This window comes from Sarcophilus harrisii, chromosome 1 (genome assembly GCF_902635505.1).
Source record: "Sarcophilus harrisii chromosome 1, mSarHar1.11, whole genome shotgun sequence".
Lineage (NCBI taxonomy): Eukaryota > Metazoa > Chordata > Mammalia > Dasyuromorphia > Dasyuridae > Sarcophilus > Sarcophilus harrisii.
In genome coordinates, this window is record NC_045426.1 from 189,646,288 (window position 1) to 189,662,320 (window position 16,033).

General features: G+C 31.7%; 1 protein-coding gene across 4 annotated transcripts in view; it reads left to right on the forward strand.

The window, feature by feature from the left end:
* SLF1 (SMC5-SMC6 complex localization factor 1) overlaps positions 1-16,033 on the forward strand; it is a 90,157-nt gene that overhangs the window by 13,584 nt on the left and 60,540 nt on the right. For 3 of the 4 annotated variants that reach the window (XM_031949579.1, XM_012541376.3, XM_031949683.1), the window contains 4 exons: positions 9,130-9,243; positions 9,578-9,653; positions 11,461-11,704; positions 12,231-12,396. In XM_031949579.1, coding sequence (XP_031805439.1) covers positions 9,130-9,243; positions 9,578-9,653; positions 11,461-11,704; positions 12,231-12,396 — 600 coding nt within the window. Of the gene's footprint in view, positions 1-9,129; positions 9,244-9,577; positions 9,654-11,460; positions 11,705-12,230; positions 12,397-16,033 lie in introns of those variants that run through there. The other variant, XM_031949750.1, reaches the window with a different exon arrangement.

The following is a 16,033-nucleotide window of genomic DNA, read 5'->3' on the forward strand; positions in this document are numbered from 1 at the left end:
GTTTATGTAAAGTCTCTTTTGATTATCCACTTGTAGTTTACCCTTTTATGTTTTTCTTGATTACTCTTTTGCATTTCAAAGTTTCTATTTGTCTCTGATGTTTTAATCAGGGATATCTATTTCTATCTATTGATCTATTTCTATAAAAGTCCACTTTTTCTGTAAGCCTATATCTCTTGCTCTTGGCCCAAGATATTCCATGATCTTTGGTTCTAGTAATGGCTGCTAATTTTTTTTGTAAGCCTAATTGTGGTTTCTTGGTACATTAACTTGAATTCTTTCTCTTTAGGTACTTATGATGTTTTTTTCACCCCCCCCCCACAAGTTCTGTATTTGTTCCTGGGAGTTTCTTTTCAGCAGGTGACTGATAGATTATTTCTTTATACTTTGCCCTTGAATTCTAAGAGATCTTGGCAATTTTAAGATTTCTTGAAATATTATATTTAGTATTTTTATTTGGTTATAATTTTTAGGTTAACCAATATTTCTTAAATTATCTCTCTTTGGTTTGTTTTATAAGTTATTTGTTTTCTAAATGAGATACTATTCGTTTTCTATATTCTTAATCTTTTATCATTTCTTAAAGAACAATAACATTCCATTGAATTCATAGACCCATGGGTATGGTTAGTCATTTCTCAATTATAGTCTTATACTTTGATTGTCTTGTCCTGCTATAAATATGTTTGTGTATATGAAAACTTTCTCTTCTGATGGAAAATGCCATTTACACCCAGCAAGAAAACTATGGAGACTGAATGTGGATCACAACATAGTTTTTTTGTCTTTGTTATTGTTTCCTTGTGTTTGTTTTTTTTCTTTCTCATTTTTTCTCCTTATGATCTGAATTTTTTTTGCACAGATGATAAATGTGTAAATATATTTAGAAGGATTATACACGTTTAACCTATATTGGGTTACTTAATGTGTAGGGAAAGGAGGAGATGGAGAGGGAAGAACAAACAAAAATTTGGAACTCAAGATTTTGCAAGGATGGATGTTGAAAACTACATTTGCATATATTTTGAAAATTTAAGAAACTATTATTTTAAAAAAAAAAGCCAAATTAAAAAATTTGGTTTGGCATGCCAAACCAAAAAAAAAACCCCCAAAAAACCAAAAAACATTTCTCTTTAACCTTTAGCCTTTTGTCAGTGGATTAACAAGTCTTTTATCAAGCACCTGCTATATGCCAGGCACTGTGCCAGGCTCTGGGGATATAAATATGAATCAATCTGTATATGTAGTGAGTTTGCATCTTCATGAGGAAAAAACAAGTGTTATAAAAAAACACATATAAATTTGATATAGTCTCAAAGGCATCAAATAGATTAAGAACTAGTAAGGCTGAGGGGAAAAACTCAAATCTGGCAATTAAGAGATCCTTATAACTTTGGAAAGAGTAATTTTAATTGAATGATGGGATGAGAAGTCATATTTCAAAGGACTGAGGTGTCAACAGAGACAAATTGAAAGAAGTGTATCTAGATAGCTATTTCAAGAAATTTGAGAAAAGGAAAGAAAGTATAGGATAATAGTTTGAAAGGATAGTAAGATCTGGGGAAGCATTTTTTAAGAACAAGGAAAGATTTTAATAACATCTTAATTTTTTTCATTGGAGTTGAAAACAAATCTAATGGCTTATAGTTCACAAATTCCATTTTATAATCTCCTACCTTGTTATTTTAAAAATCTTTTTAAGGGAAATCTCTTGTAAGTAGAAAACTAATTGCCATTCATTTCATTGGAACAAATGTTTTTTTCAAAAATTAATATCCATTTATATTCAGTATTTATAAAGTGAATTTTTAATGCAAAAAAACCCCAACCCAACAACAATAAAGCGCAAATAATGAAAACAATACAAATGATATCATATTGAACAAATTTACTTTCTTTGGAAAAGAAAACAAAATGAGAAAGCATCCAAAGAGTAATTTTAGCACATCTTTGTAAAAGGCATGATGCAGTAGATTATCGCTATTATATACAAGCAAACAGTGAGTATTCTGAGAATAGAACTTAATGTAACATGGACTACTCACAGAAAACTGTTGATTTTCTGATGCTCAGTTGTACACAAGATCCATCCTACTAAATGCAAATAAATGCATTTCAAGCTAAAAGAGAGATTTGTAAGTGAAACTTCTCATAAAATCAAATTCTTGTAACCTGGATTTATCTTGTTTTAGGATGTGATTGTATTCTATTTTTGTGAAAATTACAGCCTTTTTTTATTCTTTGGTATTTCTCCTATTCTTTATTATATCCTTAAGTGACCTCTAAGTGCAGCTAGTACTGATGATTTAGTTCATTTGGACAATGAGACTTGAACTTACTGAGGATTCCTAGGTTCAGTCTTACCATCTTCTTCTTTACCTTGAACATCATATATCCATTAATTATTCTAAATTTATTCTTTCAGATCCAGGGTTTCTCATTATTCAAGAAAATTGAATTGAAATTGAATTGAGCAATTTTTCCTACTCTCTGCTGTCCTTGTCACCCCCATTATGAGGGACAGGCCTCTTCCTTTTTAAAATCTTCTTTTCTCTTCTTAATATGACTTAATGACTATTTGTTATTCTTAATTTTCCCAGACAACTTCAGCACATTCTAAATTTGAACATTCCTGACACTGTTTTTACAGGGCTGTGGCACCTCCTTCTTTTGAGGGATCTAACTTTTTGCAATACAGAAAGGACAGCATATTTTCCAATCAATCATGCATCAAACATTTATTTAGTACCTATTTGGGGATTTGGAAGCAGAAATGTATACTAGGTTTTTTGTTTTGTTTTAGGAATTTGGCTATGAAAACAAGGAGAAATGCAGTACCATAGCTTGAGTGGATCAAATGGGTGTGTATGTGTGTATGGGGGGGGTGGGGGAAGTTGTCTGTCTGTGTTGTTTGTGTTTGTATTTAACTATGGCAGAGACCTTAGCATGTTTGGAGACAGAAGGGAAGTTGAAAATAGGAAGAGAGAACAGTTGCTCAAAGGGGATGAAGAGCGTGGGATGGAATCAAGGAATTGACATTGGTAAAGATAATGCTACTTCTTTCTCTGACCTAAAATTAAGAAGGAAAGGATTCTCTGTTACCCTCTGTTCACCTTTGCACTGGCTGCCCCTTATACCTGGCAAGGACTCCTCTCTTTTGCCTTATAGAATCTCTTCTTTCAAGACACAACTGAAGCACCATCTTCTATATTTTCCTAATCCCCAATTGCTAGTGCTCTCTCTCTCTCTCTCTCTCTCTCAAACTACTTTTTATTTAACTTTTTGTGTGTGTGTGTGTCTTTAATGATTCTCTTTATGTTTATTCTTATCCTGTAAGTTCTGCAGTGCCTGATTATGGTAGCAGCACTATCCTAACTCTTGTCTTTGTTCTAGTTAGGTCAGTTTTTCCTTTTAAGGTATTAAAACCAGCTTTAAGGTTTTCTTGGCTTAAAGGCTTAAACTATTGACTTCCAAATTGCCTGAGAACAACATAGCAGCCACTAGCTGCTCTAAGTTTACCCACTGATGGTTGATCATTAGAAGCAAGGAGCATCACTTTAGCTGAATCAAACTAAGGAGTGTTCAATGTCTGTCTTTGTTGACTATCTTTCTTCTGCCATAACTATTTTTTTTTTTTTTATTAAGACCATGTTAAATCATGAAGGGACTGGCCTGGCCTGAGTGAGGCCTAACCTGAAACACTGGCACAGAGAAAGGATTTTAATAATTTAATAATTTAAATAATTTAATAAATTGTTGATTGATTTGAATTTCACACTAATGAATAAGATCTAATCCTTTAGGGACTTGTAAAGGTAAATTGGCAAAGGAAAAAGACTGCATTTTTAAAAATCACCTTTTGATGGAGAAGTATAAAGTAAACATGACTAAATTAATTTTTCCCAATTATTGACACTAGCCAATATTTTATTATGTAGTTTTGACATTTATACATTTCCTGATGTGTCCTGTGTGAAATCATTGTAAATTATTCCCATAAGTAAAATATACATACTATAAATATAAAAATTCTTCTACTTGAAAGACTTCCTAGATAGAACTATCAGTTTGATTTTTTTATTTTAGTTAGAGGAGTGAAAGAAGAAACTGCATCCTGTAAAATAGTAGTTTTTGCATGAATATGCTTCAGCACTCTAATGCTAGGATGGATCTTTGGTTTCATTGATGTCTCTCCAGCAATATAGATTGCAATCCATATGTTTTTGCTTATCATGGGCCACTTGCATCCATGTCCTTCGATAGGTTTGCCATAGGGAATCTATATAATGCTCTATTCATCTTCTTTATGTTCTTTTGAAAATATAAAATAATTCTAATGGAATAGACAGTCTGTCCATGAGTTTTTCTTTCTCCTTGAAAAATATTTGTTTTCAGTTTGCACATTTCTTTAATAACAATTTTTACACCTCTTCTTTTTTATTATTCCTTGATTGACACGAATTACAGATTGAAAACTTAAATTCTTCAAAAAAGAATTTCCCCTGGTTTGTTGCTATATGACATTTCTGTAAGCTACTAGTGTTAAAACAATAGCATTTTATTATATTTTTTCTAGAAGAAGCTTGGGGTTATTAAAATATTTTTCCAATTTCCCAGACATTTCGTCTTGTTCTCTTTTGTTTATTTCAGGATCCAACTAACTAATTGGTCGTTTCCAGTGTCCAAAATGGATACACTTTATTGTTTGCCTAACTGCTAATTATAATCCAGAAAATCATAATTTTTCATCCACCTAGTTTCATAGTTGGAAAAAAATATTCTACTATGCATTTAGGGTACAAACTTCCCAAAGACAAATTTATTAATTATAATTCTAATTCTGTGCCTCTACTTAGAAATCCAAAAGGACCGAAAACCATCCTGCCTTTGAAAATCTACCTCATGCACAAGCCGTTTTGCAGTTACAATTTCTGGTATTATTGAACCAAAGATAAAATTCCACAGTAAGAAAAGCCATTGGCAGTAACAGTTGGATTCATCAGAGATAACAATTACTCAAGTTTTTACTTGAGAAAAAGAATCAATTTTCTGAAAATATTCAGTCCCTCTTTACTTGCATTCTTTAAGAAAGTCAAAGGTACCCCAAAGATACCTCTTTTTAAAAAATATTTTAAAATTCATTGTCTTAAATCTTCAGTTTTAAATCATTTTCCCTCTTTTGCCTCCCCCACCCATTGAGAATGCAAGCAATATGATATAATATCAATTAAATATATGTGAAGTCAGGTAAAACATCTTTCTACATCACCCAATATTGCAAAAGAAAACATATAAAACAGGAAAAATAAAGTTTAAAAATATATCTTCAATCTGTCCTTGAGTTTATTGGTTTTCTCTGTGAATGGATAGCATTTTTCTTTTTTTTTTTTTATCATGGGTCCTTTGAAGTTGTCTTTTATTGCTTTGATTAAAGGAGCTAAGTCTTCCACAGTTGATCATTGTTATTTTATTGTCATTTCTGTGAACAAGGTTTGCCTGTTTCTGCTCACTTCAGTCTGTATCCAGTTCATGTAAGTCCGCCCAGATCTTTTGGTCATCATTTCTTGCAGTTCCACAGTGCTCCATCTCAATCATATACCATGATTTGTTCAGCCATTCACCAAGTAATTGGCATGTCTACAATTTCCAATTCTTTGCCACCACAAAAAAGAGCTGGTATATTTTTTGTACAAATAGGTGCTTTACTCTTTTCTGTGATCTCTTTAGTATACCAACTTAGTAGTGGTATTTCTGAATCAGAGAGTATGCACAGTTTTATAAACCTTTGGTTAGTATAATTCCAAATTATTCTCCAAAATGATCAGAGCCATTCAAACATAAATCTCAATAATTGTGCGTTAGTGTCTGAAATTTTCCATATCCTCTTCTTTAATCAGTAGTGATTTAAGGCCTTTTTTCATGTGACTTTTAATAGCTTTGATTTCTAACGAAAACTGTCTATTCATAACCTTTGACTATTGATCAATTGGGAAATGGTTCCTATTTGTATGAATGTTGAAAAATGAAAACTTTGCATATAATTGGGAAAATTCCGAAAAGATAATTACCAGCTAGTTTTGTAAAAATAGGCACAAAAAATATTTTTAAAAAATCATTTTAAAAAACAGAATCACCAAATAGAAAAAGGTGTACAAAGCTTCACTGATGAAGGTAATACCCTCAAAAGCAGAATTGACCGGAGGGGAAAAGAAATATAAAAGCTCATCAAAGAAAATAATTTCTTAAAAATTAGAAATGAGCAAGTAGAAGCTAATGATTCCATGAGACATTTAAAAAAAATCAAAAGAAAGAAAAATTATAGTTATAGTTAGGTTCCTTTTTGTTGTTATTTACATTTTTCTTGATTTTGAAGTTTATGTTAAAGTTGGGTTTTGATTGGTGGGATAGGGAATGGGCACTGTTTCAAGCTTTAAGTTTTTTCTACACTGATGTTTTCAGAGCTAGTTGTAGGGATTAGGAAATTTTTGGTGTTTCCCAGGTGATGTGATCTGAGGAGAGTTGTGGCCACTGCTTCCCTAGTCCTTTCTCTGATACTTGCTCAGAAAAGACCCTTGACTCCTTGAAATTGTCCTTAGAAGATAACTTCTTTTAATATAATTCATCAAAGACTTATTTTTTTCTTAGTTTGTTCTTACTCTAATCTGGTCAAGACTTGAAGAAATAGGGCCTCTGTGTAAAGGAGAATTAATCAAGATTTCCCTGTCCTTGATTCATTTCTTTAACTTCTGAGGGGGAAAGCGTTCTTCCCTGAATGTTAGCTTGGTTTTAAGGATGAGTTAAGCTTAATATATTTTGAATATATAGGATAAATAAGAAGAAAGAAGGAATAAGCATTTTTTTACTTACTATTTTACAAATATCCTTTTGATCCATTCTTCCAAAAATCCTTATTTTTACAGTTGAGGCAAACAGATGAAGTCATATGCTCAAGATCACACAGCTAGTAAGTACCTAAGGCTGGATTTTAGATTCAGATATTACTAACTTCAGTCCCAGTTCTCTATCCACTGTGCCATCTTTCTGAAGAGCAAAGAAGCCTGAGGATATTCCAATATGATCTTATATAGAAGATTCAACTTCTACGCTAGATAAACCAGACTCTTGAGGGTATCCCAATGTTCTGGGGTTTAATGCAATTAGTACCATGCCATCTAAAATGTGGGCATCTGAAGGACCTCACTATCTTTTGGGAATACTTCTTCAACTTGGATTTTTTTAAAAAATTTTTCTCTTCCATGATAATTTTCAGTCCATTTCACAAGAATATGCCTCCCTGTGTAATGCTTCATTTGATATTAGTATTCATAGGGTCACCCAAACAAGATCAACTCTTGTTATGGCTTTCAGGGTATATTGCACAATTTTGAAATATGTCTGGGAGATAGCTTGTTCTGTAAATAGTCTTCCAAGGTATTGTTCTACCTAATCAAATAATTTTTTGCCTAATCATTTTCTTTTACATTTTTTTACATTTAACAAACAAACAAACATCATCTTTCACTCAATTATATCATGATAATTATATGGGATTTGCTATGGAATATCACTTGCAAAAGACTTCTTTATATTACCGGCATTGTGGATATCCCTCTTAAAAATATAGATTACTTTCATAAAATGTAGTAAAGTAAGCATATGACTTAATACTGAAAAAGGTTTTAAGCATTAGATGAAAAGCTAGAAGAAATCTTAAACCATCTAGTCTAAATGCAGCATATTACAAATAAGAAAACTGAGCCAATATAGTCCATGCTTATATACAGAGCAAATATTAAGCATAACTTCTTTACTGTTTATCTTAAAATACACTTCAGCTGTCATGATTTTAGTTTTGGTTTTGATTTTGTTTTTTACCCTGTTTGGTCTCAAAGAAGAGATATGAAAGTGCCGCCTTCCTTCTTTTCTTTGCATAATACCCTTCTTTGGGTGTGGGCATGAATGTACTGCATGTATATATGTATATATAAATAAAATAATTGACTACTAGTTAGTTTTACTCATTTCCTTTTACTTTTTTTATTAGAAAAGTTGGTTCTCAGGGAAGGAGTGGGAGTAGGTAGACATTTGAAAATGAAAGCGTTGCTAAATCAAATTATATCAATACAGCTTTTTAATATAAGAAAAATAAAAAATCTTTAGAATTTTATAAGGACCATCTTTCATTGTTTAGATGTATTGAGCTCAGATATTGTTTTAAAAGCTAATTTTATTGTCTTTAAAGTGTTACTGCACAGTTTATGACGTTAAATCTTGATACATATCTCCAATGATAGATACTATTAGTAATTTTATTAGGAGTGAAAAATTAAGCAAACAAAAAAAAAGTCTTTTTTGTCACATTACAAATACATCACCCTTCCTAGTTATTACTTAGCTTGTTACTTGAAAAAAGTGTTTTACCTTGCCAGTATCAATATCCATCTTTCTGAAAGTACTGATTCAGAATGGGCACCCCATAATGTGCTGATCACTTGGAGAAGTAAATTTTTGGTAATAGCATCTTGCCAGTTTTATTTTTACACATATGTTAACTATTTGCATGAAAGTATAAAGTACTAATGCTAAATTGTTTTTATTTCTTTAGAAGATATATGTTGATCTATGTGATGACATGTATATATTTTCCCTTAGAATTTTTAGGAAAAAATTAGAATTCTAGATTCATAGTATTTCATGAGGCTAAAGTTTATAAAGGCATTAACTTCTTTCCCATAAATCTTGTTTAAACCATAAGAATATCCCTTGACTTTTTGCCAAGTTTTAGTAAAGAATCTTTAAGCAGGTGGCACAGTGTATAAAGTACCAGTCCTAGCGTCAGGCAGCTCTGACTTCAAATCTGGCCTTCTGGCCTCAGATGTTTACTAGCTATGTGGGCAAATCACTTAATCCAGGTTGCCTCAAGTTTCCTCATCTGTAAAATGAGCTGGAGAAGGAATACAAAGGAAAACATAAAATGTCCTTACAGTTTACATTTAATAAATGAATATGAAAATAATTGTTGATAAATTTGTGTTCACTAATTTATTTTTAATGTAAGTAGGAAAAATGCCAATTATAACTTTTAATACTTTCTCAATGTATTGTCTTTGTTTATGTATATATGTATAGATGGCAGGTTCTATCCAGAAACACATAATCCAGATAACAGGATTTAGAGGCAAAGAGAAAGAAGATCTAACTAAATTGCTTTTAAAACTAGATTGCAATTTTATTAACAATAAGGTAAGTAGAAACTACATTTTTACTTTTAAAATATTAACTTGAAGAGATATGAGAATAGCAAAATTAGTACTTGTTTAAGAATAAGGTAAATTGGGGCAGCTAGGTGGCACAGTGGAAAGAGCACCAGCCCTGAAGTCAGGAGGACCTGAGTTCAAATCTGGTCTCAGACATTTAATACTTCCTAGCTGTGTGACCCTGGGCAAGTCACTTAACCCCAATTGCCTCAACCAAGAAAAAAAAAAGAATAAGGTAAATGTAGCACATAATAACTGTTCTAATATGAAGACTTAAGAAAAAAATCTCCTTAAATAATTTTTGTTTGTTTGTTTTTTAGCAATACAGAGATTGCACACATCTCATAGCAAAGCATGCTTGTAAAAGTGAAAAATATTTAGCAGCTTGTGCATCAGGTAACTTTACATAATCATTTTTAAAAATTAAAGGAAAGTACTATAGAGAGAATAATTCATTATGAACTTTAATTATCAAAAATGTAGAAACAAATTTGGTTGAAAAACCCAGATTTGGTGACTCATGCAATCTTGGGACATCCATGATTGGATGTGTGTATGAAGGGCTTCAACTACAAAGGCTTTTTATCTCCTTAAATGCCTATGTAACTACATCAGTAGGCCCAGATACCACCATTACACATCATCAAAGGAAGTCTAGCTCAGGTTACTTCTGAGCCTTTCAAATCATGGACACTGCTCTATAACCTTTCAGGGAAATTTCAACTTAAACCTTGGTAAGCAGAAATCATGGAAGTTAGTAGTCCTTTTGCACTTACAGCCACGAGTACTCTACTATTATTTTTAATTGATTTCTAATTAATTATGACTGTTGTGTTTAGATTCTTTATACTAATTTCTAACTTTTCAATTGACCTAAGTCTATAATATCTCTCTTCCAAATTTGTTACTTTATTCTTTGTATTTTATTCTTTACTTACTGTGTACTTCATTCTTTGTTTTCTGAGTTATTTTACTGTCTGAACTTGCGGTTTTTAAAAATCTTTTCCATTGTCTCTTGATCTTTATTCAACTGTACTCATCTCTCATGCTTTCTGTAGCTTCCAAAGATGCTTTCAATTTTTCTTTATACCCTTACAAAAATACCTGTTCAAGCTTTCCTTCACCTTTATTTCCTCTGCCATTTTTCTGCTGGTTCTTTCTTTGATATTGTTTACACAGCTCCAAATGATAAAGTAATTGAATTGTGTCTTCATATAGACATGTTTAGAAAAAATTTTAATTTGACCTAGAAATTGAAGTATTTTTGAACAAAGAATAATGTACACATAATTTTTAAAATAATATCCATGGCATTTTTAACATGTGTTTTAAAAATCAGCTATAATTAAGCACTTTTAAAAATTTCATCCTAACATATTAGATTTGTTCATAATGGGATATCATGAAATTGCTAGTATTAAAATACTCATCTATAAGTTTTTACCTGTAGAAGTTTTTATATTTATTGTGATATATATTCTCAAAAGAGTACCAACTCACATTACCTCTTTCTCATACTCCTTTTTTTGCAGTTGATACTTGTTCTTTGTGTAGATTAGGTTGGATTTTCTGAACTATGAATATCACAGGATTGTCTGTGGTCCATTGATAGCAAAAAAAGATTTTACTTGTAAAATTCAGCTTTTATTCAAAAATAATTTTGCTGAAGAAATGATAAAATCTTTATTTTCAAAGTTACATATAAATAAAATGTTTAAATTCTTTTATATAAACATCTCTTCTTTTAAAAATATATTCTAAAAATGTCACATTTCTTAATTCAGCCATTGCTGTGATACATGTGCTTAATTGTTATTAATAGTATAATAATGCAAGAAATAAGAGGTTCATTAACACAATTGAGAAGAATGGAAATTTGGACTAAAATACTCAGTAAGGAATATTTAATGAGTAGTACATTTTGTTTTATTTTTTGAAGCTTTCAATTTAACTTTTGAGAAAATCTAGAATTATAATTCTCTCAGAAAAAAGCTTAAACAAAATGTTTAATGATATTAAAGGGTTCCCACTGTTAATATTTAGAAAAATGAACAGTATGAAAAAATGGTAGAAACGTTACTTAAGGTTCTAATGTTGCATTTGCATGAAAAAGGTTGATGTTAATTTTATTTTTGATCTTCAGTTGATTACCATTTATCTCTACCAAAATTCTTTTGTGGCTGACAGTTCATTTGCTTTCTAGGAAAGTGGGTACTAACTAAGGACTACATAATTAATAGTGCCGAAAGTGGCAGATGGCTCGATGAAACAACTTATGAATGGGGATATAAAATTGAAAAAGACTCCCATTATTCACCTCAAATGCAATCTGCACCTAAAAGATGGCGCAAAGAACTGACAAGCACTGGTGCTCCAGGGGCCTTCCACAGATGGAAAGTTGTCCTCCTGGTTAAAGAGGGTAGTAAAGGAATAGATTCTCTTACAAGGTAGGTTATAACTTCCTAAAAGTTCAAATAATAAATGAGAAAATAGTTTTCTGTGGCTAAACACATTTTAGTCCTCTGTTTCCCATACCAATTAATTTTGCCAGATGATCCACGGTATTTTATTTTTTTTTAATCTTTATGGATAAGCCATTTCATATCTTTTTGTATTCTTGCTTCAGTGAAATTAAATCTGCTATTATAAGTTTTGTTTATTTTCCTCTGATAGTGTCTGTTCTATTCTGTCCCAGATTAGTTCCTTTTGGCTAACTTAACACAAGTAGGGGAAAAAAAGATAATTAAGTGTGATTTAATGTATTGTGCTGATGAATTGCCTACAGAAAAAATTGTTTATTTTTCTGATTTAATACTTCAATTTGTTTTTGTAGCATTCTTTCCATGGCTTATATATTTTTGTCAACATGTCATTTAATTTTGTCCTGACTCATATTATGTTGCTTTTGTATTCAGATGAATAAGAACAAACTTTTTTTTAAAGGTACTCTTTGTGCTGTTGTTTCAATTTAAGGGTTCTGAAAGCTGGAAAGGCCCAGGTTTTTCTACCAAATAATTCACCACATGGAATTACTCACGTGATCTCCTTGGATACAAATTTAAAAGAGGAAAAAGCCAAGTATACCTTTGGAGCGCCCTACTATCCAATACAGTACCTAGTAGATTTTTTATTTTTAGAGGTAAGAAAAATAATTAGTAAACAGAATTAAATATTCTGAATTTTATTATATAAAGTATAGACTTGCTCAGAAAGTAAAAATATGAATAAAATGAGTATTCATTTTAAGAAAGAAAAAAGTAAATTCTAACTATGCAATTTTAAATTTTTTGTGTTATATTTAACAGCAACTTTATTGAAGAACTGAAAGAAAAGAGACTGTTAAATATGATGTTTCTGATATTAAGCCCAAATTTCAACCACACTATTTTAATTTTCTTTTCAAACTAAAACATTTTTTGCTTTATATAGTCCCCACTTTTTCCTTGACCATCTCTCCCTCATTTTGTGACACCTATTATTATCTGTTTTTCCCATAAACATCTAAAATTCAAATGTTTAGAACAGAGAACATTATCTACCTCTCCTACTAATTTCTTTATTTTTAGTAGCCCTCAGTTTATCTTCTTTCTCCACAGATTCAAACAGAAGCTGTTTAATATAATTCCCACAGTATTCTTTCCACTCACATAGCTACTCCCTGTGTTCAAGCTTGTATCACTTCTTGCCTAGACTGTTTTAATAGCCTTCCATTGGTTCCCTTTTCTTTTGAGTCTCTCCCCTTTACAATCAGTTCTCTCCATAACTGACAAATTGATATTCCTAGAGCTCAGGTCTGAATACATCACTCCCATACTCAACTTTCAGTGGCTCTCTTTTGTGTCTAGGATAAAATATAAATTCTTCCCATTTGGCATTTAAGGCCTTTCACAATGTAACTCTTACCTGCCTTTCCAGATTGATTTCACTTTACTCCTTGATTGCATTGTTCACTTCTAATAAACTGATCTGTTTATTATTAATGATACTGGGAGTTTCATTTCCCATCTCCATGACATTGCTCAGATTGTCACCTTCAAGGTGACAACTTAGAATCCCTTTCAAGGATCAACTCAAATACTACTTCCTAAAATAAAGAGTTTTTTCTTGATTTACTTCAATTATTTGTGCTTTCCCTCTACTCTCAGGTATTATTTTGTATTTGTTCATTTACACACACACACACACACCCATATACACACACACAGATATATTGTTTTCCCACTTTCCCACCCCCAAATAAGCTTCTTGAAGGCAACGGTGATTTTGGTTTTGCCTTAGCAATATTTCACTGTTTAGCATAGTAACCAACAGGCATGCCTTAGGACTTAAATACATGTTTAATAAAGAGTTGCATCAGAATCCTTAAAAATGTGCATCAAAAAGTAATTTTAAAATACTTTAAAGCAAATACACATTCTCCCCCCCTCCCCTCCACCCAAAACACATACACACACAAAACAGAATAGTAGATAATGGTACAGGATACTCAGCTGTTTTTTTCTCTTAGATTTTCTTTTCTTTATTCACTGACCTTCAAGTGGGTTTATGGCAACATCTCTGTTCAATTTAAGAGCAGTATTCTCTGTTGCCAGAGAGAAAATACTTCTTGGTAATGAGTTATAGGTGGGAACTTGAAGAGAAAGAGTATGACATTTAGTAGGAAGAGCAGCAGACTTTTCCTTTTGTTTCAGTGAACAATTGTAATCTCATATACCTCAACCGGGGTCTTTTTTGGTAGGAATTCGATGTTTCTATTGAACATGCATATAGAATAAAGAACCTTGCCCACAGTTAACCGTTTAAGTGAATATTTGTTATATTAAATGAAGTCAAATTTTGATTATATATACTGCTGGAGAGCAGCAATAGTTGGGAAATCCAGAGGAAAGGGTAATAGAGAAAAAACTTTGATGTTGCTGTTTATTTTTTGCTTTTATAAATTAATACTCAAGAAGTCATAGCAATTTGTACAAATGATGAAGCCATGTTGTAGAGAAATTGTTTAAAAACAATGACTTATTAAGCTTTTGAATCTTGCCTCCTATTACCAATTCCAGTATTAACATTAAAGATATCACTTTTCCATCAAGCTGATCTTGAACTCTTTCCTTAGTCAATCAATATGTATTTATTAAGTACATACTATATGCTAAGCATTGAACACACCTCCAAAAAAAGCTAAAGATGGTTCCTGCTTTCAAGAAGTAGGGGAGATCATAAACAAGTACATACAGACAAGCTATGTGTAGGATAAATATTAAATAATTAAGAGAGTGAAGGCACTAGAAGTAAGAGAGAAGCCAGTTAATAGAGATAATGAGGCAGAGCTTTGCAGGGATGTGAGACAACCAAAGAAAGTGCTCAGAACCAAGAGATAGTGTGTCTTGTCCATGAACAGCAAGGAGAGTGATGTCACTGAATTAAAGAGTACAAGAAGTAAAGTTTAAGTAGCCTGGAAAGGTAAAAGGGAGTTAGCTTATAAAGGACTTGGAACACCAAGTAGAAGATTTTTTTATTTGATGCTAGAAATGATAGGAAATTTCTTGAGTGAAGACATGATCAGACCTGTGCTTTGAGAAAATCTCTTAAGAGCCTGAATAGAGGATGGATATAAATGGGGAGAACCTTGAGGCAGGCAGAGCCACCAGTAGTTTATTGCAAAAGTCCAGGAGTGTGGTGATGAGGCCCTGCATTAGGGTGATGGCAGTGTCAGAAGAACGAAAGGGATGTTTTTCAGAGTTGCGGCAAAGGAAATATCCACAGGTTTCAGCTCAGATATGGACTGTGAGAGATAGGGAAGAGTTCATGATGATTTCTAGGTTTGGAGCCTGAAGAACCAGGATTCTGCTCATGCCCTAGATAGTAATAAGGAAGTTTTGAAGGAAAGAGATTTTAGGAGGAAAGGTCATGAGCTCAGTTTTGGAAATGTTGAGTTTAAGATGTCTATTGGACATCTAATTTAAGATGTAATTCAAGTTCTACTTCTAGAAAGACTGAAAAGACATAATTAAGCAATTATGAAGTGCTTCATTTTTTAAAACTACTTCTGAGTCCCAGTTGAAGAAATGAGTTGCATGTATAATAAAAAGAATACATACCTTTTTGTATAACATTCCTTTTTTTTTTTTTTTTTTTTTTAAATACTAGAACCCAGAGTACTAGGTTTTTACTGTACATCTGGACAAATCAAAAAAAGTATTTAATTTTAAAATTACATCATTGAAGACTTAGGCAACACTGTACTATAAAAGATGTGGCAGTATTTTTAAAGTCAAATCTTAAAAAAAAATTGTTAGAAGTCTTCAAACTTTTAAAAAACAAAGAAGACAGGAGAAGATGAAACATTTCTGGTCATTCATAAACACATACAAACACATATTTTACTTTTATACCAAATCAAATGAGACCTAAGTAAAATCTCTACAAGGAGCAGCAACAAAGGGAAATAGGTATAGACTAAATATGAAGATAATCATTCTTATAACTGTAGAAATTCACTTTATCTCAACCTTAATCCATTAATCAGTAATTGCAAAGAATGATGTTAGATGCTGAGGAATATACAAAGTTTAGATAAGGCACACTATGTAATCTCATGCACCTTATGGTCTAATAATAAATCTAGTAAATAAACAATAAAAGAAAATCTGTATCTTGTCCAAGATAAAAAGACCAGGTAGAATCGTTTTGTTCAAAAGCTATCATTGCGAATTTGGGTGACTTACTATAATCTTCCATAGCTTTTAATAATAAAACTCCCTAAGCATAAGTTTTTA